This window comes from Alligator sinensis, unplaced genomic scaffold (assembly GCF_000455745.1).
Source record: "Alligator sinensis unplaced genomic scaffold, ASM45574v1 scaffold262_1, whole genome shotgun sequence".
Classification (NCBI taxonomy): Eukaryota; Metazoa; Chordata; order Crocodylia; family Alligatoridae; genus Alligator; species Alligator sinensis.
Genome location: NW_005841904.1, coordinates 3,328,332 through 3,352,804, shown reverse-complemented (window position 1 = coordinate 3,352,804; position 24,473 = coordinate 3,328,332). Strand labels below are relative to the sequence as shown.

Sequence of the window (24,473 nt, the reverse complement as noted above, 5' to 3'; positions counted from 1 at the left end):
TGGGGGATCAAGCTGTGTGTAAACATGTTACCTTGGTTACCAACAATAGAAAAATTAACAGAAAAATGCATTCAAATTAATATAGTCTTGCTCCAAATGTAGTGTAAAAGGCTATTAAATACATCTTCAGGGCAAATTCCAACTCACTTTCTAGTGCTTAACTTGCATTCACCTGGATTCTATATTATAATTTATTCCAAAGAAAATTTACTGCTGTCACCCACCACTAAGACCTTGTGTATTTTTTCTGTATGTCCATCAGTTACATGTAAAACCAAATTAGTGACTAAATGAAAATATTTGAGAGTCAAAAAGCAATCGCGTGGTCAGATTCCCAGGCAGTATTTTTTTCTTTTTTTTAACTGAAATGAAAAAATTGGAGACCCATCATGTACTGAGAAGAGAGTAATTGATTTTCTGAGAAATCAAAACAATGGCTTTGCTTCTACTATACTGTGCAAGACTATGCAGACCATGGACAAGTGTTAACATTCTGGCATTTACCCCAAATTTACTAAATATAATAGATGCTTTGTACTTATGCTGCTTTTCAACAGAGAGCCACAAAGTGGTCATCACCATGTATGATGTAGGAAGACACGAGTGTCAGTTTCAGTTATTTGGTTAAAACCATGCAATAAATCAGTATATAGAAATAAAACCTAGGAATCTGGAGTCTACCATGGAAGTGAATAGTGTTAAACATAGACTAAGACACCAAGACCAGGGTTAAAAAAATGTTACTCTATGGGAGACTTTTAGATTTACAGTATTTAAGTCAGCATTAAGATAATTCCAAATAGGTTTGCTATTCATTTTTATTTGGCCCAAGGTCTTCACCTCAGCTAGTAAGTGTGGGGCCAAATACAGAATATAGGAGAATTGCTATGTGAGATTTAGATTTCATAGTATTTGCCTGGGGTTATATTAGTCATCTTCACATCTCTCTAGTTGGATGCCAATGATGTTAATCATCATTTGCATCTAATAAAAGATTAAGATGGAGAGAAAAAAAAATCACCATACTGAGCACAGCCAAACTGAATAACACACACTAGATTTTGAAATGGAGGTGGATCTGACATCAGCCAGTACAGTACAGGAATTTTTGAAAATTAGATGTACTTAAGTTTAACACAACCAGGTGTTTGGCCTCAAAGTCAGTCACAGGAGTTTGAGTACAGTGGCTCAGTAAATATGAAGAGATCCTTTATACCTGAAAGTTTGTCTAACATATTTCCCAACTATACAGTTGGTCTAGTAAAGATATCACCAAAAAAAGCCATCTTTCCTCTCCCACTAGTTTGAGGCAGTCATCACAGTCATTTTGAATTAGTGTCAAAGGACAGAGCATGCCAAACACAGTTATTTCACCGGTTATCATCAATAAAGTAAGGCTTAAGCAGGAAAGAACACCTTTTTGTCCAAGAAACCCCTGGTAATTAAATAGGCACAACCTCTGTAGTGTATAAGAGGCAGCTTCAGTAAGCTAACATCCTGAGCTTTAAGCAAAGCAAGCCTAAAGAAAGACTATCTTCTTGATACAGAAAGGCCAAAAGATGTAAAAAACTAGTGCAATTTATTAAAGGACTATCTTTAAAAGGGAAACAGCTACTTAGGGTTAATCAAGACAAGTCTTTGGGGGATCAGACTGACAGTCTGTGCATCTCAAGAAGTTCACCTACTTAATAGACCTTTTAAGAGACACACAGTTTTAAAATTATATTCTAAATGCTTTTCAAAAGTTCCTTCTGTTAGAATTAAGCAATGCTTTGGTTTTAACTAGGATGTTTGGTCACAAATTCCAGAAAAGAAGAATCAGAGTTGCCAAATATCTAGCCAGACCTGCTGGCTAAGTGTGGCTGACAAGGCCCTGGATGACAGTATTCTATATAGGAGTGAGAAAATTGCAGAACTCCACACCAGGAGATAGAATAACAAGAGGCTCAAAATCTGGGGTGATAGCTTTTTGTTTGTTAAAGTAGACACACACGACCAAATGTTCCTTAAGATCCAAAATGACAAATACAACCTAATAATAATGGAAAGACAGTTCTTGTCCATTAAATGAAGGGTGTAGGGGTAGGGCACTTCTTTTAAAGAGTATTTTTGTTACTATTTTGTGATGTCAAGAAGTCCTTTCTTCTAAGAATGAATTAATGGAACTCACTGTTTTGGATTTCTTGAAGCTAAATTGGACAAGTTTTACTTTTGTCGTAACCAGCTTTTATCCATCCAAAGGTTCTTCATCAAAGATAAGATTCTTCCCACTGCAAAACTACTTATTGGCACAGCTATCACGTGTTTCACTGTCTTCAGAAGAGGGGGAAAGTTACAAATTAAACGGGGAAACTGTACAGAAAGAGGAAGTCTTTGGTCATGCATCTTGCCAAGGCCTTCTTTACAAGTGGGTGTTCTGGGTTTGACCCTGCAAAATAGCAGTCCTAATAACTGATATTCGAGGCCTGCACCAATCTTTGATGCATTATAATCTTTAATAGTGTTACCAAAAGTCTGGCAGAAAGCCCTACTTACACAGCTGGCAAATTTAGTCCCCAAATAGGTTTTTGTTAAACAGTCAATTCAATCAGTAATGCTTGACACTGAGAGCCCAACAAAGTAAATAAAACATGACTTGGCTATTAAGGTAGTCAATTCTGCATTTTTCTGAGCTGTGATTTTATCTATTTTCTCTGCTCTAACAAGCACAAATGTTTCCAGTTGGAATATGAAGTTATGTTAGCCAAAGCACCCCAAAGACTCTGAATAGCTATGAAAACTATCTATTTAAAATGACAGCCATCTGCATCTAACCATGAAAAAGCCCCAAATCAGAAATGTCAATCCAGATCAATTACTAAACTCTAGAGTCAATATATTTGGAAGACCATTTAGAAGTAAAATTTCCATGAGACAGAGTTGCTGACAAAATGCAGCTTTATTACTTAAACAGTGATTAACCAGCAGTTGTAAAGAAAAAAGGCATGACAGAAAGGCTAAGGAGATCACAAATACAGTCCTGGTATTAAATAAACATTGCTAGAGAAAATGGATAAGACAATGATGATACACAGTTTGTTAAAGCAAGTTTAAAGAACAGCTAGACATTAACTCACAAAATAAACACATGTTATAATCAAGTATCGTTGAAATTGCTGCAGACATTTCCCATGTTTAGTACTAAAAATATGTTTAAAAAAGGAGTATCATTAGCAAATTCCCATTATAACAAGAAAAAAAATAGAGGGCATTTGTCCTTCTATACAAGAGGCAGAGCAAATTCTCCAAGATGACAGAAGAAATAATGAAGGCGTTCTTGGAAAGAGGCGTCAAACATGCCACTCATTTCCTCTCTTAGCTCCCCCAGTGTAAGTACTGTGGACTTACCATCTGCATTCAAAATCTTCCCAAAAAATTTACTCCAAAAATCACTGTCAGGAGACCTAAAAACAGATAAAGCAATTTTCAATGAAACAGCATGAACACAGCTGGCAATTCAGTATTTCAACACATATTTAATAGCCTGTGGACTGGCTTGCAGTCTAAAATAGTATTAGGCTACAAAGCCAAATTACAGAGCAAAACTTGAGGGTGCACTGTCAAGCTATATATCTAGCTAGCTATATAAATACATAGATAGATAGATAACCAATATATCTAGAGAAAGAGAGAATTTATTTTATATATGTAAAAAAGAAAAAGTCTTTGGTCATACGTCTTGCCAGGGCCTTCATTACAAGTGAGGTTCTGGCCTTAATCCTGTAAAATATCAGTCCTAATAATTGATATTATTGCCAGGACCTTCTTTACACATTTTTTATATATATAAAAATTCTATTTTATATCATGATTTCTCCCAGCATATTTAATTTCTCTAACATTTAGCCAACAGCCAGCCAGAGTATCTTGGGAAGATAGCACAAGAAAGACAGATTCCTTCCATGGAAATAAAGTGGATATGGATATTAGGAAACTTTAAAATAATTTCTGAGCTAGAAGCTATAGAAGCAATAGAGTGCTTCAGAATTAGTTGTAATGGGTCTCCTATAGGGGCGATTTCCACATATACAGGACAAGAGATATTCAAAACAAGAAGGTTACGTGACTTGACAAATAGCAAACAAACAAACATTTATATCAGAGCTGATTCACACAGAAGGAACTCTTGCTCCCCAATCTTGTATTGAAGTCCGCCAAAACATACTGCTTCAATGCTAGATGTTACATTGGCTGTTCAGCAAAGAAGCTGGCTCACCTGAAGGAAACTGTCTCACAGGGAATGTAGAGCAATTATTGCATCAGCTTTGATGTAGGTAGCACTCCAACTCATCACCATGAACTGGTCTTGGTCTTCCCAAAACAAAAATCCCAGCTATTTGTTTCATAGACTTTATGTTTAAATTATACCTTTTTTAAAAGTCTACAAAAACTGGATTTGGTCCTCAAATTCCCAACTTCTCAGTCCTTTCTTGAGCTGGCAGAGCCCCTAGTTAACCCACCTACATATTTAGCCAACAGTTTCTTTATTCAACACAGCTAACCTTTTAGAAAACTCACTCAAGGAGAATGCTAGACCCATGTCCCCAGCATTCAATACAAGACTTTGTGCAAGAGTCATTTTTCCCCTTTTATATCTTAATCCCCCACGTGTGTAGAGGACACATTAAGGTAAGTAATTTTCTAAATGCACCATCTGACTTGGCAGAACACAAAGGACTAAGCTCAAGATCAACCAATATCTCAGCTGAATCTTCCCACATGGAAATTCTTCCAACTGTGCAAACCCCTAGGACAAAGGTTCACTACAGCAAGAAACTGAAGAATATACCATCTGACCCAAACAGAAAGAGGCACTTGCTTTACAAGAGCTGGACATACTTAGCTTACCTTCTTTGCCACATCTTGTCATCTAAGCTCATTGTAAATTCCTGACTGATAACACTGCAAGCTTCCCGCATGAAGTAGAGGTGCACCGATATATCGGTTGCATATCGGATTGGCACCAATGAAAGGGAAATTTACATTATCAGCTATTGGTTTTCTTTGGTCAGTGTAGCCCAATAATGTTCACCAATAAATATAATTAATTATGCCTTCTGGCCAAGGCCCCCAGGTGCTACATGCATGTTTGCAGCTGCACGCAGACACATGGCCAGAAATGCAGCCGGGCAGCAGCTCCCTCTGCAGGTAATTCTGTGGAGGGGAAGGAGTGTGGGGGGTTTCAGATCGAGGCCCCCATGGTGAGAGAGGGAGTGGTGAATGGGATCCAGGAGTGGGACGGAGCTGTGGGTGGCTTCTCTAGGGTGCATGGGGGGGAGGCACATGGCTCCTCACCACTGTGTACACCCTGCCGGGGGAGGCATGTGGGTGGGGGGGCTGCTTATTGTGGGCTTGGAGCTCTTGGCTCTGCTGCCTTTGCCACGGGAGCCTTGCGCTGGCCGCATGCCTTTTGCCCACCTGGCAGCAGTGGGGGTGGTGAGTTGTGCCCCCCAGTGCCAGATGGGCAGGGGGTATGTGGCTAGCATGGGGCTCCCAGGGGAAAGGCAGCAGAGCAGAGAGCCCCGAGCCTGCAGCAAGCAGCCCACATCCGCCCTCACCCTGCTCAGCTTTGCTCCGGTTAAAAGCATCCTTGTTCTTAAAAATGGTGGCGGCAATGCTTGAACTAGAGCTCACAGATTCTAAGACCGGAAGGGACCTTGGAAGACCATCGGGTCCACCCCCTGGCACCAAACAGGAAAGATAACTGGGGTCAGGTGACCCCAGCAAGGTGACTACCTAGTCTTAAAGTTTCATAGTTGTGGGGTCAGAAGGGACCTAAGTAGATCATCAAGTCTGACCCCCTGCCCTGGGCAGGAGTGAATACTGGCTCATATGACCCCAGCTAGATAATTATCAAGCCTCCTCTTAAAGAACCCCAAGGTAGGAGCCAGGACCACTTCCCTTGGAAGTTGGTTCCAGATCCTAGCCACCCTGACTGTGAAGTAGTGCCTTCTAATGTCCAGTCTGAACCTACACTCAAACAACTTATGGCCGTTATTCCTTGTTACTCCGGGAGGTGCCCGCGGGAACAGGGTTTCACCCATTCCCCACTGGTCCCCCCTGGTGAGTTTATAGATGGCCACCAGGTCCCCTCTCAGCCTTCTCTTGTGAAGGCTGAACAGGTTCAGGTCCTGTAGCCTCTCCTTGTAGGGTCTGCCGTGCTGACTCCTGATCATGTGAGTGGCCCTCCTCTGGACCCTCTCAATGCTGTCCACATCCTTTCAAAAGTGTGGTGCCCAGAACTGGACGCAGTACGCCAACTGTGGCCTGACCAGTGTTGCATAGAGGGGGAGGATCACCTCCTTGGCCCTGCTCGTAAAGCATCTGTGGATGCATGACAAGGTGCGGTTAGCCTTCCTGACCACATCCTCACATTGGCGGCCCATGTTCATTTTGGAATTGATAATGACTCAAAGATCCCTTTCTGTCACTGTGCTTACAAGAAGGGAGTTCCCCAGCCTGTAGGTATGCTGCTGGTTCTTATTGCCCAAGTGCAGTACCCTGCACTTGTCAGTATTGAATTCCATCCTATTCTCAGTCGCCCACCCCTGTAGCCTGTCCAGGTCCAGTTGTATCCTGTCCCTCCCTTCTAGCATGCCCGCCTTGCCCCAAATCTTGGTGTCATCAGCGAATTTGAACAGGGTGCTTTTCACCCCCTCGTCCAAATCACTAATAAAGAAATTGAACAATACAAGCCTGAGGACCAAGCCCTGGGGGACTCCACTGCCCACATCCCTCCAGGATGAATATGACCTGTCCACCGAAAGGCTACATCCACCGCAACGCCTGCGTCCAATGGTTTTGTGACCTGATCTAGAAGGCAATCAGGTTGGTCTGACAGGACCTGCCCCTAATAAAGCCATGCTGGTTGCCCCTGAGCATCATCCCCCCTGCTGGTCCTTCACAGATGTGCTCCTGGATAATTTTCTCAAAATTTCTGTCTGCTCTTGAAGATTTCCAGGGTAAGTGATTGCACCACCTCTGGAGGGAGCTTATTCCACAGTCTGGACATCCTGACTGTGAATAAGTTTTTTCTAATGTTGAGCCTGAATTGGTTTTCCAGGAGTTTATGGCCATTACTCCTAGTTTTCCCCTTGGGTGCCCTGGTGAACAGTTGCTCACCAAGCCCTTGATGTAGAAGAAAATGTTAGGAAACGAAAGTTCTCCCAGATCACCAGGAACTGCAACATACTGGTATCAATGACTGCCCCTGCCCAACTTCAGAATAACCATGAAGATGACCCGGGGGGGTCACTACACAGCTATAGCAAAAAAATCCATTCCAGGTCCATTTTAGTGAAAAATCTTAAAAGAAAGCAGGTAAATAAAAAAAGTTTTGCAGGGGATATTATAGAATGTAGGCAAAAAGTAGATCTTGACACAAGGTCAAAAATTATATAAAAATATTTATCCAGCTAAGAATAAATAGGTACAAATTGTATTCCTACTGCCAAAGGCATGTATATCCTGCTAAGTGACTGCTTTGGGGAATGCTGCAGTAAAACACGTGAGAGTGAGTTTATTGGCATGTACCCAGAGCTGCACTAAGGCAACAGCAACAGGACATCAGTTTTGGTGGGCACCACACACAAAGAGGCCATAGCATGCTTCACTGCAGCATGGAGCTTAGGCACAACCCTGGGGTGGTACAGAGACACTAAGTTTTCTGCCCAGGTTCACATTTTTGCCATTAACCAGTTATGGAACAGCACAGTACAGAAAAAAGGCAACTAACTTCTAACCAGTATGTATTTCATAAAATAAATAAAATAAAAACACAAAATTCAGTCAAGTTTAAATTCATGTTCAGGTCCAACACAAGGTCCAGTGAAGAGGACTGAATTGCCTTCCTGATAACTGGCTTATGCAGACATTTGAGAATGAGGACCAAAAACTATCAGTAGCCAGAAATACAATACAAAAAAAATCTTGCAGGGCTTAGCTTTACACCAGGTTAAAAAAAACAGAAACAGGACGAACTACAGAAGACCCTACAAGGGAGGGAAAAAGGAGAAGCTACAGAGAACAGGCGAGTAAGACAAACATGGACTTAATGTTTGAATGCAATTAATTCTGTATGCTGAGAAGGATCTTAGGCAGGAGGCCATGGTCAATGCAGGAGGCCAGAACTGATGTTCTCAGAACATTTTAAATCCCAAAAGTTTGCACAACTAATTCAGCAGGCTGAATCTCCTTTGGAGAACAGTAGGCATTAGGCACAAACTGCCCACTCCCCAAACCACATAGCTCCCAGGCAGCAGCAGCAGGTTCCTGATGCCTGACAGTTAAAACATGTGCACCTTGGGTGCCTATGCGTGTGTTCCAACGTGTTTTAATTAGAACGCTTTAGCATCGCCATAGCATCACGTGTATATGCCCCCACAGGTTTAAAAATGACTGCTGAGTGGATATTTTAAACACATGGGGGGGATTAACACACATGATGTTGCAGTGTTTTAATCAGAGGGGCTTTCCAGGAGCTGCTCTAATTAGAATGCCCCCCCTCGCCCTTAGGCACATGTATAGGCACCTCTTAATTCTACCCCTTATGTATATACACTGTAGCAGAATTTAACTACATCATACTGCTCCCACATCCCAGCAGAACCCCTACATCATGTCCCACCTACAGCATGAGGCCCAATGTGAAGAGCTTAAAATTCAAATGAATTTTATTCTTAGTATGGTTCCCACTAAACATAATTTCTTCTCCCCTCCCACGTATCTACCTATCTCTAAATTTGGCCTACTATGTCAAAGTGTCCAAGCTAATGGAGAATTAAAAAAAAAAGTCACAAGAGTGATAAATTAGACCTTACTGCACTTTAATTTACACCATCTTCCAGCTTCCATGGTGACTAAATTACAGTTTAGTCTCCCCCACACAACAGGGAGCAACTGAAAGTTGGTGAGTTGATGTGAGGGAGTCTGACTTAAACGTTACCTCTGGCCTTCATTTTACATGATGAACAATGGTACAAAATTTAAAAATGAACCCTTTGTGCAATATACTACTCACCGTTACCAAATAATAGCATAACTGCAATGGTGTAGTTTTGAAGATAGTAATACCACAGAGGTAGATAAAGTTAAAGCAGCCATTCCCTATCCGCCCCTGCCCAAACTCCTTCTAGAAGGATGAGGTTAAAAAAAACAAACAAACAAAAAACCACACATACTTGGACAAATTTTGATTGATTTTCCAGAGGGAATCTTCTTGATAGACGTGGAGGTGCTCCCCAAACAACATCAAATGGACTATATCTGCAATACTGATCAAGTCTACCTGAAACCAAAATAAATCAAAATCAGAAAATAATTTTTGCTGACTTCTGCAGCCATCTCAGCATTTTCCTACATACACTCAACCTAGCACAATAGCAGTTTTGGTTCTACTGCATGACTCCCTGTACTTGTTAATCCTGAATTATGCTGTTTGTGGTTATGATTTTCCAGCAAGTTTCTAAGGAAACTAGAGAACTACTATAGAAAGCAGAATCCTTATTTAATAATTTTGAATGAGACTCTATAAACAGTTTACCCATCTATAATGAACCCCAACTATAAGATGAATTAAGTACACAACTACCACAAATCAGTTTTTCCACTTCCTTCAGCTGATGCACAACAGAACCAAGTGGAGAGTTTACTAAATGTGGTGACAGTTATGAAATGTTTTTTGAATTGATAAGTACAAAACAAACAAGCAAACCTCACCAACATATATCCAAACGTGCACAAAATTACATCACTAGACCATTCTGCCTTCACTACAGAAACATACTTGTCAAAGGACACTTGAAAGTAGTTACAGTAGGTTAATATGCACTTACGTGACATGGAAGATCACACTTGGCCAGGATCTGTTGTCCATGCTGGGTCTGACCCATGGGAAAGCTAAGCAAATTCACTTTAGGCTGCAACCTCAGGTCCAGGCTATGAGAAAAGTCGACTATCTTCAGAGCATTGGTAATCTCACTATTACCAAATAGCCCACAGAGCCTGAGGAAAGAATTCCATGGAAATAAAACTAGAAAGCAATAATTTCATTTTATTTAATCTTACATTAAAACTATCAGTCTTAACCGCACCAATAGCCCCCTCTGATGGTTTGTTTAGGAAGCATTATTAAAATGGACTCAACCCTATAGTGATACAGTTTAACTGCATAAGGAAACTTAAGGCATGGACAAACATACACTTGGAGAGGCTTCAAAGGTGTGGGGGAGGTGCTGGTGCTTGGGAGCATGCAGCAGCTGTTATGCTACAACTTGTATTGCTGCAGGATGATGCACAAACAAGTGAGACATCACCCCAAACTTTTCTCATGTGTGAAACAAAAGTTGAAGCTAGAACAGTTCTGCTACATAGATTTCACTGCTTATCACAGGTAACTGTTACAGAATATCACCTGCTGCACACTCCCAAGCAACAGCTCCCACTCTTCTTTTGAAGTCAAATCCACACGTAGGTTTGTTTACTCCTTAAGTAACAAGTCATCACTACCAAGCTTGATTACAGGAGGCTCCAGAAAAGTTATTTCATGGATAGTGCAGTTTTGCTGTGTCACAACCCTAGCTTCCATAGAAGGAGGTGATGCAGAGGAAAATTTAATATTATACTACTGTATTTTCCCCTGGTCTTATATTTACATACAAGGAAATCTCATTAACTACACTGGTTATCATTAAACTGCTGCTAAAAGTAACATGTACTATTAATGGAAACCAACTATGAAAATGGTTAAAAGCAGCCAACACTGAGTATGACTATAAGACACATGGCCCATATTGGGCAAATGTGCTGTAAGTTCCCATCCTATCAACAAGAATTTATTTACTTATTTATTTTTTAAAGAAAAATGTTACGTGTTCCAAGTCAAATCAATTCCAAATCCACGAGTCATTCAAGAACCAAATCTGGCCCTAATACCGGAAAACATCCTCCACCCCTGACTGGGGCTTCAGATGCTTTCAAATCCTTTGGCAGTCATCGTACATGCAGGCCAAAGCCTGGAAACTTAGGATTTGGATACCCCCGAGTTTGGCTTGCCCTTAGCCATATGGCTGCAGGAGCTAGCTAGGGAGTAGTTTCCCATTTCAATAAAGTCGGAGTGTAGCTGAGATCCTCCCGCTGGACACTAGCCAGTGCGAAACTAACTACGAGAGTAGGGAATCCTGTCTGCAAGCACACAAAGGTGCAACCCTCCACACTAATTGTATTACCTCAGTCAGGGTATTTCCCCTGACACCATCTGTGGTCATGGTATTTACCCTGCCAGGTAAGCTTTTTTTTTTTTTTTTTTTTTTTTTTTTTTTTTTTTTTTAACTTTTAAACATTTTATTGGAAAAACAAACCATAATAAAAGGCTCAAAACAACCCCCAACAGAGGCCTCACAAAAGATAATACAACATAAGATTTCAACATAACATAATAAAACACATCAGAACTGATATTATATTGCTCGTCATCTCATTTTAACACAGCATATACAAATATCCCTGAGTATTTTCTATCAAACACATATTACACGTATAGTGTTAGACATCTTGTACTTTCCCGGAGAAAGGAAAGCGAGAACACTGTGTGCAATACAGGTCCCTTCTGTTGTCCCTATCCCATGTGCAACCCTCGCCAGCCTTTTCTACTCACAAAGGCTGACTCTTAGTTTAGCCTATACCTGTGCGGGGCTGAAACAAACCCCTGAAGTCCAGCTCTTGCCAGAATTTTTCCTCCCCTCCTTCTTTCGTATTCCTTTCTCCGACTCTATAGAAGTGCAGCTCGTGCATTGCTAACTGCAGACACTCCATCGTGGAAAAGCACGACCCCTTTAGAGCCAGCAAGGAACATACTTTCCATAGGGCTACTTTAGTGCACGTAATTAAAACCCTCACCCCCCATGTCCCATCCGTCCCCTCTGATAAACCATAGAGAACATTTCTAACAGTTACCCCCGTTCCACTTCCCATATCTTTCAAATAAGTAGTCACCTTCCCCCACACCCGTTGTGCGTACGAGCAGTCCCGCAGCACGTGTCACCGACTCGGGCTCATCGCAGAGCTCCCTTGGGCACTTGGGGGACCAAGAGAGTCCCCAGCGATAAAGCACCTATCGCACTGCCAGAACATTACGCACAGCTCTCCATGTCAGCTCCTCATGCTACCCTTTCCAGTCCTTCCCCACCAGTCCTTTCCACACCCTACTGACTTGTTCAGGTCTCAATTCCCCAACATCTGACATCTTCTGCTTCCCTTTCGGGAACTTAAGGACCCTTTTGGCGTCTCCCAGCCCTTCGATCCCTAACCCTTCCAATCCTTCGTTTGCGACAAAGGCTCCAAGTCGGGCGTAGGGCAGCAACACCTGCCAAGCCCCACGCTCCCGAACAGGCCCAGTCTTCTCAGGAGCCTTCCCCCCAGAACCTGCAGAAATTGGTAACCGTCCCCGCTGCTCCCCTCACCACCATCTTCAAAAAGTGCACGTAAACAAAGGTCTCTATGTTGGGGAAGCCCCATCTCCCCAACCCCTCTTCCTTATATATCTCCGTCCTAGCCACTTTCTCTGTCTTCCCCCACCAAAAGAAAAGGCACAAGGCCCGCTGGACACGCCGGGCCTTTAGCCAGGATGGGGGGGGTACACCATCGCTGTGTACAGGATTATCGGCAGCAAGCACTGTTTGATCACTTGCACCTTCCCCCTCGATGATAAACCCCGTGTACTCCACAACCCCACCATCTGTTTCACTCCTCCCTCCAACACCTCCCAAGCCCATTTCCCTTTCCCCTGGGTATCCATCCAGACACCCAGTATCTTCAGTTCCTCCCTTTCCACCCGTAACTCAAAGTTTCTCAATTCCCCCCAATTCCCTACCGCAAGCACTACGCTCTTGTCCATGTTCACCCTCGCTCCGGATGCCTCCCCAAACTCATTTACGTGCTTCAAAACTCTTCCCAGGGACACCTCATATCTCTCACTACACATGTCACATCATCCATGCAAGGAGGACTACCAATTCTCCTCCCCTCGGCACTCACCCCGCTAATCACCCTATCCCCGCTGATCCATTGTGCCAGAGGCTCAATGGTGCAGACAAAGAGCCCCGGCGACAGCGGGCACCCTTGTCTCACCCCCAAGTCCACTGTAAAGGCTTCCCCCAGGAAACCCCTCACCAACACCCTGCTCGTAGCCTTCCCATAGAGTGCCCGCACCCACCCCACAAATTCTCCCGGCATCCCCATCCCTTCCAGAACCCGAAACAGAAACTCATGCCCAATGCTGTCGTACGCCTTTTGCAGATCAAGACTCGCCACTAGTGTGTTCCACTTCCGTTCCGTGACGTACGACAATGTATCCCGAAGCACCCAGAGTACTTGTGTTGTTTGCCGCCCCCCTACTGCGCACATTTGTTCCCCACCCAGCACCTGTGGTAACACCTCCCCCAACCTCGCTGCTAGGATCTTGGAGAATAATTTATAACCAGCATTCAACACGGTGATTGGTCTCCAGTTCTTAATGGGCTCCCATCCCCCTTTCTTGTAAATCAGGACCACGACACCATGGGTAAACCCCTCCCCTACCTGACCCCGCGCCATAAATTCCTTAAAAAGGGCCAAGAGATCCCCCTTCACTAAGTCCCAAAACTTCCCATAGAATTCCACCGGGATCCTGTCTCCTCCCGGTGTCTTCTTTAGTGGGATCGTTCTCAAGACGCCCAGCATTTCGCTTTCCATCAATTCCTTTCTCAGACTCTCCCTCCCTTCCTCCCCCACCTTTGTTTCCAAACTCCCCACCAGTCCCTCCAGTTGTTCCCACTTCACCGCTTTCCTATGAAACAAGTCCTCGTAATATCTAGTCACCTCCCGCAAGACCCCTTCCACGTCCTCCACCCTTCCTCCGTCAGCCGTGCGAATTGCCTCCATCACCCACTTTTTGCTTTTCACCCGTAAAGCGAAAAACCTTCCCCATTCCTCCCCCTCGTCCACCCACTGCGCCTTGGCCAGGAACATCTGTTCTTTCATCCTGGTCCGGAACCAATTTTTCCCCCCCCCCCCCTCACCCTTTCCCATTCTCTCTTCACTGCTTCCCCCTTCTTCAACTCTTCCCACAATCTTTGAACTTTCCCTTGCAAGCGTGTAAGCTCCTCCTTTTTCCGTCGCGCCTTTCTCCTTCCCACGCCACCGAACCACTCTCGCACGCGCCCCTTAATTTCTACCCACCAGTCCCACCGGGTTGGGAAAAAGGGTTGCAAGGTTTGCCACTGGCGATACGCCCTTCCAAAGGCAATGCATTCCTGGGGATCGTCCAATAACGAGACATTAAGTTTCCAGACTCCTTTCCACTGCTTGAGCCCCTGCCCGATGCCCACCTCTACCCACAGCACACGATGGTCTGAGAAACTCACGTCTATCAGTCTCTTGCTGCAGATCTCCAACCCTTCCGACACCAGTACAAAATCAATCCTCGATTGCCCCCGTCCTTCCGGATCCACTCTAGTAAACACCCCTGACCCTTCCCAAATGTCCTGGAGCCCCTTGTCTTTAATCCACCCCCTCAGCCACTTCCCCGTACTACCCATCCTTCCAATTCGCCCACCCTCTTCAACAATGCAATTAAAATCCCCCAGCACAATCCGCGGTCCTCCACCCCCCACACACATCCCCAATTTATGCAAAAAGGGCATCCTCTCCGCATACTCGGCTGGGACGTAGACATTGTACACAGTCACATCCACGCCATCCACCTCCACCACTGCTTTCTGTAGTCTCCCCTCTTCCAAAACCTGCTGGTCTTTGATTTTCCAGCTGCCTTCCCTTGCCAGAATTCCCACTGCCGCTGATTTATTCTCATTTGAACCCCCCGACCACGACGGTCCAACCCCCCATTGCTCTTCCAAATATTTGTAATTTCTCCCCCATGGGATCCCGCACTCTTGCAAGCACAACACTTGTGTGTGCAGGTCCCTTAAGGTTTTTGACATTGTTTCCCATCTCTGCTTCCCGTATAAACTTTGTACATTTAAAGATGCCATGGTCAATGCCATCAAGGCTGTTTTCCAGAAGAGTAAACCTTGCATCATATCTCGTCCGTGTCGCTACTTAGGTCTGAGATGTCTCCCCCACCTTTTTGCATTCCTGTAGTCCTGACCAAAAGGGCAATCGCAGAGGGGCTCAGGTAACCATCACTTTCTTCCCCTTCCCCTTCCTCAACATTTTGTTTCTCCACAGGCAGCTCCCCGCCTTTCCCCCTTTCTGTTTCCAGCACTCCCCCTTCTGTCTCCTGGACCTTTTCCCCTTCCTCCTCTAGCCTCTTTTTCTTTGGCTTTGCACTCCGTTTCTTCTTTCTTTTCACCGAAGAAACCTCTTTCTCCTGATCCCCAGCCAGTTTCAGGTCCATGGCTGCTAGCTCAGATATTTGTGTCCCTTCTCCCACTCCCTTGCTCTGCTCTTCTTCCATCTGTTGCTCTTCTTCCGATTCGGTGAGCTGGCTGACTGCCTCGATCACATCGTTTCTCCGCTCCACTTCCGGTGTTTCCTCAACTATGCAGATGTCCGTGTCTAAAATGTTGGTCTCCTCGTCTCACGGATCTTCTCTGCTCCTCCCTCCTGCTGCGTGCAACTCGCGTGCCTTGTTCGCGTAGGACAGGGGGCACTGGCGCTGCAGATGCCCCTCACCTCCACACAAGGTGCACTCCACTTTTTCCTTACAGGCTTTGGCCCAGTGCCCCATGCCGCCACACCTGTAGCAAACCGTCAGTCTACAGAAAGCAGCTAGGTGGCCCTCCAAGCCACACCTGCTACACAGCTTCAGCTGGCCGTGGTAAGTTACATACCCGTGGTGGGCCCCCGCGGACACTAGAGAGGGCAGGTGCCTCACCCCGCCGGGGTGTCTCGGGTCTTCTTCTAGGACCACTCTGGCTTTCCATCCCCCGGTCCAGATCTGCCACTGGTCCAGGACACGCTGGATATCCAGGATCTTTTCGACCCGCCCCTCCAGCCACCTTCTCATATCTTCATGCTCTAGGTCATCTGAATACATCTTGAAATATAAAGCCCTCTCCCGGGACCTTTGACCAGTTTCAAAACGCAGCCCCTGCAATTTCTCTTTGTCTGTCACTTCAGCGTACCGAGCAGAGAAGGCAGAGTTCGCCTCTATCCTCCAGAAGTTAATGTTCCAGTGGCGGAAATTATCAAAAGCCACCACGCAACTTAAGTCTTTCGGGTTCACTTGCAATTCCTCGAACAGAATCTTGTTCATAAAGTCTGCTCTCAGCATAGTGGTCTGCCCCTTCACCCCCTCGGGGGTCAGGGTGGCTTTAACACGCAGTTTCACTGTTCTTGGCGGGTCTCCTTTTCCCCACAAAAGATAGGGAGGGTCCGGAAACATCCCCACGGGACCCCTGTTCTCTGCATAGCTCCGCCTCTCTTCCGGCCTCGGGGCCGCCCCCTCTCCAGAAACTTCTGGCACCGCAGTACCATTACTCTTTTCCTTCTCCGAAGGCACCACTTTGCCTCTTTGGCCAATCGCAGCCCACTCCCCGACCTCCTCCTCCTCAGCCACGCCCTTTGCCATCTCACCAAACGTCGTCTTCATGCTGGCTTTCAGGGCCTTAGACGACTCACTCACTTCTCCAAAGTGTTCTGTAATCATCGCTTGCCTCCACGCCATCTCTTCCTTTAAACTAGGCACCCGCCTCCTCTCCATCTCCCCCATTGCTCCGCCTCAAGCAAGGGGGGTGGGGGAGGGGCTCACCTACAGGATCAAGGTGTCTCCCCTGCCAGATAAGTACCACAAGGGTAGGTTAGTGCAGCCCATCTGAATAAGACACATGGTAGTGCCCATTAAGTGCAGCCCCACCCTCAGCACTGACTTTTTTAAAGTGATGGTGAGCCACTACACTGCATACATTTCAACTTCTTCACTCCCACAACTAAGCTGCATTTTTCTCTCATTTCCAAAGTCTCCTGTGTCTTCATCAGCCTTCAGTGCCTCGCAAACATCACTTAAAGGAGACCCAAACACTTCACCCAGAATCCCTCTGTCACTCACCCTTTCTCAGCCTGTTGCATGCTAATATGGGCCTACCCTCCATGTGGTGAAGCCAGACCAGGTTACCCTGGGCCTCATCTGCATATAAGTTTTGGAGCATCCCAGGACTCATGACAGTCATGAGTGTGTGTGTGGGAGTAATTAGCACATGGATCTTTTTTCTTTTTCTTTTTTTTTTTTTGGGGGGGGGGGGGCAGCATATCTGGAATACACACACATACTGAGCAGTGCTAGGCTGTGGGGTCACCACGGTTTGAAATGCTGCTCCCAGTGAACTCTATGGTAAATACTGATCAAGCCTTTTGGGTTTTGGACTAATATCTTGCATAATGCCGAAGTGTTGTTAAAAGTGTATGTATGGAGTATCTGGGTTAAAATTTACAGTAGTTTCAAAAAAAAGGTAACATGCATTAATTCTGGATGAGCTAAAGCAGTGATTCCCAAGCTTTTTTTGCCACAACCCGCTGCTGGGAGTAGAGCATGGTGGCAGCGAGTCGGGGGCAGGGGAGCTCCTGGCATGCGGTGCCGCTCATCCTTTGTGTGTGGCACCATCAGCATTGCCCCTGCAGCCCTCATTTGAGTCATGACCCGAGGTTGGGAACTGCTGAGCTAAAGTCATAGGGACTATAAACATGGCTACGGCAATTTGTATATTTTCAAGGTCATTGTTTTCAAATTTGTTCCTCACTTCCATGTGCTCAGGGAAAGCAGGATATGACAGTAAGAGGAGGAGGGAGGGGCTGCAAAGAAAAGCAGAAAGCAAAGTGGCTACCAAATCCCCCCAGGGGTATTTTCCCTGCTGTAGCAATGGGTGAAGAAGAAATTCAAGCCAAACCTCCAATAATTAGATTCTATACCTGGAAAATTATAAGAAATGTATACATTTTTCCTACATAAAATCTAAGCATTTGGGGGGGGTGGGGAAGAGAGATCATCTTATAATCAGGGCTGTCTTGTATTCAAGTAAATACATTACATTTGCCTTTCTGAATTGCCTTCTCTTCAAGGATCTCAAAATGTTTTGAACAAAAATGGGTTAGGCTTTGTGATGTAACCTCATTTCACAACAAAAGAAAAAGTCACATGGAAGAGAGAGGTTAGCAGTTTGCCCAAAATCACACAGGATACAGCAGAACCAACAATATAATCCAGATCCAGTACCATTCTCTCTCAACCTTGTATATTGTGGGCCTATTCAGTAATTGTAATCTCATCTACTTATTCTTAGCAACTCTTCCTAAAATAGCTCTTGGTTATTCAAGAAAAAACAATTATCCTAAGCTGGGCCAGTGGAAGTTGGAGGGTGTGGCCAAGAAGTGGCCTGCTACAGAATCTGAGTGTCCTTGAGTGCTGGTGGACATCGTAATCAGGAGCAAAAGGGTGAGCAAGGACTAATACAACTCTGGACAACCTCCGTCACTAGCCCCTGTGATATGCCATCCTGGAGCTGCCAAATGGCAGGAGCCGGTGTCTGGAGGGTGTTGGGGTTGCCTGGGCAGCATCAAAGCTGCTGCCCCATGCTCCAAGTGGGAGCTGGAGCTGCTGTTGCGCTGTGTTCCAGGTGGGAGCCAGAGCTGCTGTTGCTTCCTTGTGTCTTGAGCTAGATCTGGTCTTCAAGATCTGAGGTCCAGATCTGATCTGCAAGGAGATCTGAGGTCCAGATCTGGCCCAGGACACAAACCAGGTTTGATACCCCTGACATTAGTGAATTTACTTTGGGTTTATGCTAATACAAAACAGATCAGAATTTACCATATTACCTGCAAAGCAAAAGTTCCATCACTAATACTCAGCTACACAGAGTTCATTTAACAAAGAATAACATTGTTTAGACAAGGGCACACTGACTCTTTGGAGATGTCAGGGAGGGAAGACAGGGACAAATGTTAAAGTGGAGCATAGGAATTTCCATGAAGGTATAAACAAACACTCTCTCTCATCTCCTTGCTTTTAAGTTCCACATAAGAATGATACAGCAAGGCTACAAAAATGAGGGGAGAATGAAGCAACAAATGCATACAAAGAAGCAACCTCAGCAACAAAGTAAAGTAGGGGCTGGCAATCTAAGGCTTGTGTACTAGATACTGGATCTAGCCTGTGGATGTGGGGCTTTGGCTGCAGGTATTCTCCCAGGTGGCAACATAAGTTGGGTCCTAGCATCTGCCCTGGAGTGGGTCATTCTGGCCCACAGCTGAAAAAGGTTACCTAACCGTGAGGTAGAGGAACTAAACAAAGGAATTATAGGGAAGCTTTTTGCATCAAAAGTTTGAATAAATACTGCCATTCTCTAAACCAAGTCAGAATAGAAGTTTGAGAGGACCTGACTAGACTATTTAGAGAATAGAATATTCAAGTGTTTTGAACCTCATTGTTCAAGCTCCTATAATTGACATCAATGGAAATAAATTTGCTAATTTAGAACAGTAACCATATAATGAGTATTTAGTTTAGAAATATTCCTCCCTTTACATATAACTTTTATATTTTTCCACACTTTCCTAGCCTACTTCCCTTCTACTCCTGAAACTTCACAAGCAAGTCATGCAGAAGAAAGGAAGCAGAAACCTTAGGGTAGAACTTGCATTAAATGCATTAATCCAGACCTCTGAAGAGGCAACTAACCTGTCTCCCAAGAACAGCACCTCTGGACGCAAATGTCCATGGACAATTTCGGCTTTGTGTAGCTTTTCCACCAAATCAAGCAGACTGTAAGCAACCAACATAATCACCTCCTCACCAATAGTTTTACAGCTCTGAATAACATCCTAAAGAAAGAAAAGCAAACTTAGAACAATATAAAACCTTTCTGCTTCAAAATAGAGTTGTTAATGTTACTAGTTTGTGACAGTTTTTTTCAGTCAGCTCTAGGAGATGCCACAAAGTTTTTCTAGTTCAGGCTTCCCTGGTCAGATTCATATATAATCAGATTTCCCCTGGCACAACCCAACACAATTCAAGCCTCTGCAAATCCTTAGTATGCTCAGCTATTGAAGAATAGCTGAAGATTCCAGGGGTAAAAGTGTTTTAACTGAAGTTGAAAATTAGCATTCATACCAAGTCTTGTTTTTGCTACAGTCCAAACTGTATCGACCAAAGTTAATTCAAAACAGGAGCCCTGCTAACAGGTAAGGCTATTCACTTGGTCACTGTAGCCTGGAAATGCAGAACTCGCTAGAACAATGGTTCCCAAGACCTAGTCCACAAAGCCACGGTAAGTGGTCAGCTGGTTGTCCTGTGAACCCTAATGAAACAATTAATGTCTGATACAGGTGAACAGAGGTCTGGAAGAAATTAAAGTTTAATCTTTTGGTTCAAAAAGTTTGGGTTCCCTACAGCACACCGGTTCCCAAGGGCAGGACTTAGGAATCCTACATAACAAACATTACTGAGGGATGGTAAGTGGTTTTGCTTCAGTACACTATCACTGCCCTCAATGACCAGAAAGCTTAGAGTTTAAGGAACTCTTTCTTGTACAAGGAAACAAAAGACTAGGAAGGGGCAACCTGCCTATATATTTATAGCAAATAAAAACATGCTTTGTTTAAACTTGTGTTTAGATGGGGTCTTTTGTTTAATCCACCTCTCCCAAGTCACCTGCGTTTGTCCAACACCCAGCAAGGATGCAGAACTCTCAGTATTTGTACCTAAACTACATTTCAAGTCTTCTTACTAGAGGTGCACCGATATATTGGTCCAATATCAGATCGGTACCAACAGAGAGAAAATTGGCTGTATCGGAAATCGGCCTGAAGTGGCTGATAATTTGTCCAATAAATGCTCATGTGTGCACACAGCCACAGTGCAGCACGCAGGCAATGAAGAGCAGAGCCCAGTAGCGTGCAGCTGGAAAGTCTGTTGTGGTGGAAGGGGATGGGGGGAGGAAAAGAGCATGGAGGGGAGGAGGCAGCAGATCAACAACAGCCCACCCCAAGCCCAGCCCTTGCAGAGAAGAGCCTGGCACAGCCCCAGCTCCACCCACTCGCCACATGCAGATCTGGGGGCACACACCCCTCATGCCCTCCCAGGGTGGGCAGTGGCAGGAACGCCCCCACTCAATGAGCTGCGGCTCTGTCCTGCCCTTGCCCCATCCTGGCTGGCTAGCGCCTGCCGCTGCCCCACTCCTCCCTCACTGTGGGGGCATTGATCTGCACCTCCCCAACCCCTTTTCCTCTCCCCTTCCCTTTCACCACCACCAGCTTACCAGCTGCACGCACCTGTATCAGAAATTGGATCAGTATCGGCTAATATGCCTCCTTAAATATTGGCTATTGGTATCAGCCCCCAAAATGTCTATTGGTGCACCCCTACTTCTTATATTTCATTTGGTTTGTTTGCACTGACCCAGAGAGTATAGCAATTTATCTCCCTATGCAGAACAACACAGCCATCCTGGTATAAGAAACAGCTGCAATTTTCACTGAAGCTTTGGTCAAAGTCAGTATTTAGACGCTCCTGCAAGTGGAGTGTAATATAGAAATCCCATGGCGCAGGCTGAGAGTACACCTGCAAGAAAGTATATAAAAGATACAAGTTACTGATGGGGCAAAACTAAATTGTTCATCTTCACATACTGCTTAGGGAGCCATTTTTCATTTTATTGAGAAGCTCAAATCATACAGGGTCAGAAACTGTTCTTCCATAGTAAGAGTTAGAAACAGGATCTGAGATTCTCTATTCCAAAACAGTTACAATACCATGACCAGATTTTTATCTCACTGTAAGTTACCTTGGAGACTGAAAAGTTAACATTTTACAGTTCAAAATGTTTACGACAATATGCCTTACCTTGATTGCAAATCCCTTTGCACCTAACTGGGCAGAGCTGGCTAGTACAGCAAAGAACATCTTGTCATTTTCATTGGTCCAATATTCCCGTTTAATACTGTAAATCTCATTCCCTATTGTGAAAATTTAAAAGATCACAAAAAAGTCAAAATTAAGATCTCTAGAAGCAATATGCTATCACAGTTTTATTTCAAACTTTCAGTTTGAGGAGAAAAGAAAACTAAGTAGATTCCAAAACCAGTTTGAACAGCAACCCAGAAAGTTCTACCTATTACTTACCCAGTTCAATTTCTTTCTCTAACTCCATCAAAGGCATGGGCCCAGTCTCTAAATAAAAATCTGGAGATGTAGTCAATAATTCTGGTAAAGGATTCAACAGCTGTTTGCATTTCTCCATGGTCCATAACAAATTGGTTGAGTCATCTGGAAGAAAGTAATAGACTAAACTGGTAGATGGGCAAGACCTAATTGTGAATTGCCTTTGTGAAGCCAGCATATCCGCTGTAAAACCTTAATTGCACTTGGCACTCCACTAGTGAATGAGTTTCACTCTGGGCTAGTCAATTTTTTGCCCATTGTTTCTTCTGTAAAGTGGAATGATTAATACTTAGTTCCCTTGAAGTTACTTTCAGATCTAAAGGTGCAAAACCTTTAACTAGGTTGTTACGTTTTGGTTTGTTGGGTTTTTTTGGGGGGGGGGACCCCACATTTAAATACATTTATCTGAACACAAGATCCAGTCAAGCTACACTGAATTAAATATTTTGATTTCTACCCATTGCTGGCGATCATTTATGAACTAAAGCTTATAAGCTCAACCAGGGGTTGCAGGCTCCCTACCTCACCCTTACTCACCCTCTCACAGCTGCACCAGTCTGTGTGTAGATCAGGGCTGTAAAGGCCTTAATTTGGTTGTGAAAGGGTTAACAAAGTACTCCAGCAGTTGCTGCACAGCAGAGGGGAGTGGGAGAGAGGCTAGTAGGGGAATCTTACCTCTGGTCTGCTTTGGAGCTATAGGACCTGCTGAGTGCAGCCCCCTGCCCTCACACAAACATAACCATTAGATGGTAACAGTCACTGCACACTCCTAAAAGGTAGCTAAGCCTTCCCTTTAAAAGTAGCTTAAATGTGTGTTTGTCCATGAGACGTATCATGAGACATATCTGCCCCAAATGAAATGCAGTCCTGGCACTTACTAGTTGTGTTTTCAGTGATACCTCTGGGATCGCTAGCCATTTCAACAGGCAAGCTCTGAACAAGTTCCAATTTCTCAGGGATATGGAGGTATTTAATAGTGGAAATTTGTGTGACAGAGGAAATGGAAGAACTTGAGGAGACAGAGGAACCTGAAGAGCAGGCATCTTCCTGACTTGCTTCCATAATTGGGCTGTAAATAAGAAAATTATCAGCATTTCAGTCTGTTATTAGATGCAGTGCCTGGATAATGCCAACCCCTATGCTACCAAATTATGCCAGACATCCCTATTTCTTCTACTAGACACAAACCCCTTCTCATCTTGCAGTAGATACTGAACTAACTCTGTGTGGCCTAATCCTGTGATGGAGCCATGTTATTTATACTCAAAGTCTGAGATGCTACAAACATTTCACTTAAATTTTCCCCTTCATGTCCCAGTTAAATACTTTAAGCCCCTGCTTGTCCTCAGATAAAGAACGCTGGTATAATACAAGAGATCCTTGTAGAATTTATTTTGGATCCCACCTCTCTTAGGTTACTAAAACCTAGTCCATGTTGCTTACTAAGAAACTACAACCATCACTCTCTCATGCATCAACATTGCTCTTCTCCCTGACTACTACCAAACTTGGTCAAGGAATAGGCCAGATACATTCACATCTTGCATCTAGTGATGTGTACCCTGAGTAGTCAAACTCAGCTCTAGATTAAGTAAAGACACACTATATAGCTTATGGCATTTTACTTACAACAGTACAAAACAGTAACTTACTGTTCACCAGCATTTTGTTTAACTTCAACCCCAGTTATCCTGTTTGCATTTATTAAGCTCCTTCTCCCCCCAGTCCCGAATTGTCCAGAATCAGTACTATTGTACATATTAAAAAAGTGCTAAATGAGACACTAAGTACACCTAGTCTGTAATATTTGTCACATTGGTAATTTTTGAAGGCAGAATAGAAAACCTCCAAACAACTGGACTCAAAACAGGAAGAAAGCACAGAAAGGCTGCTTGCAGACGTTAAAAAACTCCCAAACAAAACCCCAAAAAACCCCAAACCCAAAAACCAGCTTTATCAGCAGTTCATTACTTCAGCCCAGCTCTGCAGCATCTGTATACATTGGGAGCTTTAGCAGGGCTTTTTGTCATTTTATCTAATAGCTGATTCAATAATAGCTGATGTTGGGTGAGTCAGGTCCAACTAATGTGCTACATGCTCAGAAGAGGTGTTGGGCTCAACACAGGAGTGCACAGAGTTTAAAGCACCATATTTTATTTTTTTAATATGTGCAAGCAGCCAAAATGTGCAATTTACAAAATATTACCTCAGCTTCTTAAGGCAAAGAGCTTCACTGTAAGTACCCTCACAATCAGGGATTTGCTGGCTCAGACACGTGTTCCTGGAT

General features: G+C 44.2%; 1 protein-coding gene across 3 annotated transcripts in view; it reads right to left on the bottom strand.

The window, feature by feature from the left end:
- Positions 1 to 2,959: 2,959 nt before the first annotated feature.
- Positions 2,960 to 24,473, bottom strand: part of BUB1B (BUB1 mitotic checkpoint serine/threonine kinase B) — a 41,358-nt gene continuing 19,844 nt past the window's right edge. For all 3 annotated transcript variants that reach the window (XM_025197724.1, XM_006018512.3, XM_025197725.1), the window contains 9 exons: positions 24,393 to 24,473; positions 23,065 to 23,255; positions 22,148 to 22,291; positions 21,869 to 21,981; positions 21,425 to 21,586; positions 19,706 to 19,848; positions 9,873 to 10,041; positions 9,219 to 9,325; positions 2,960 to 3,443 (listed from right to left, as the gene is read on the bottom strand). The exon at positions 24,393 to 24,473 is cut by the window's right edge and continues 230 nt beyond it. In XM_025197724.1, the coding sequence (XP_025053509.1) occupies positions 3,260 to 3,443; positions 9,219 to 9,325; positions 9,873 to 10,041; positions 19,706 to 19,848; positions 21,425 to 21,586; positions 21,869 to 21,981; positions 22,148 to 22,291; positions 23,065 to 23,255; positions 24,393 to 24,473 (1,294 nt within the window). In that variant the 3' untranslated portion in view covers positions 2,960 to 3,259. The remainder of the gene's footprint in view (positions 3,444 to 9,218; positions 9,326 to 9,872; positions 10,042 to 19,705; positions 19,849 to 21,424; positions 21,587 to 21,868; positions 21,982 to 22,147; positions 22,292 to 23,064; positions 23,256 to 24,392) is intronic.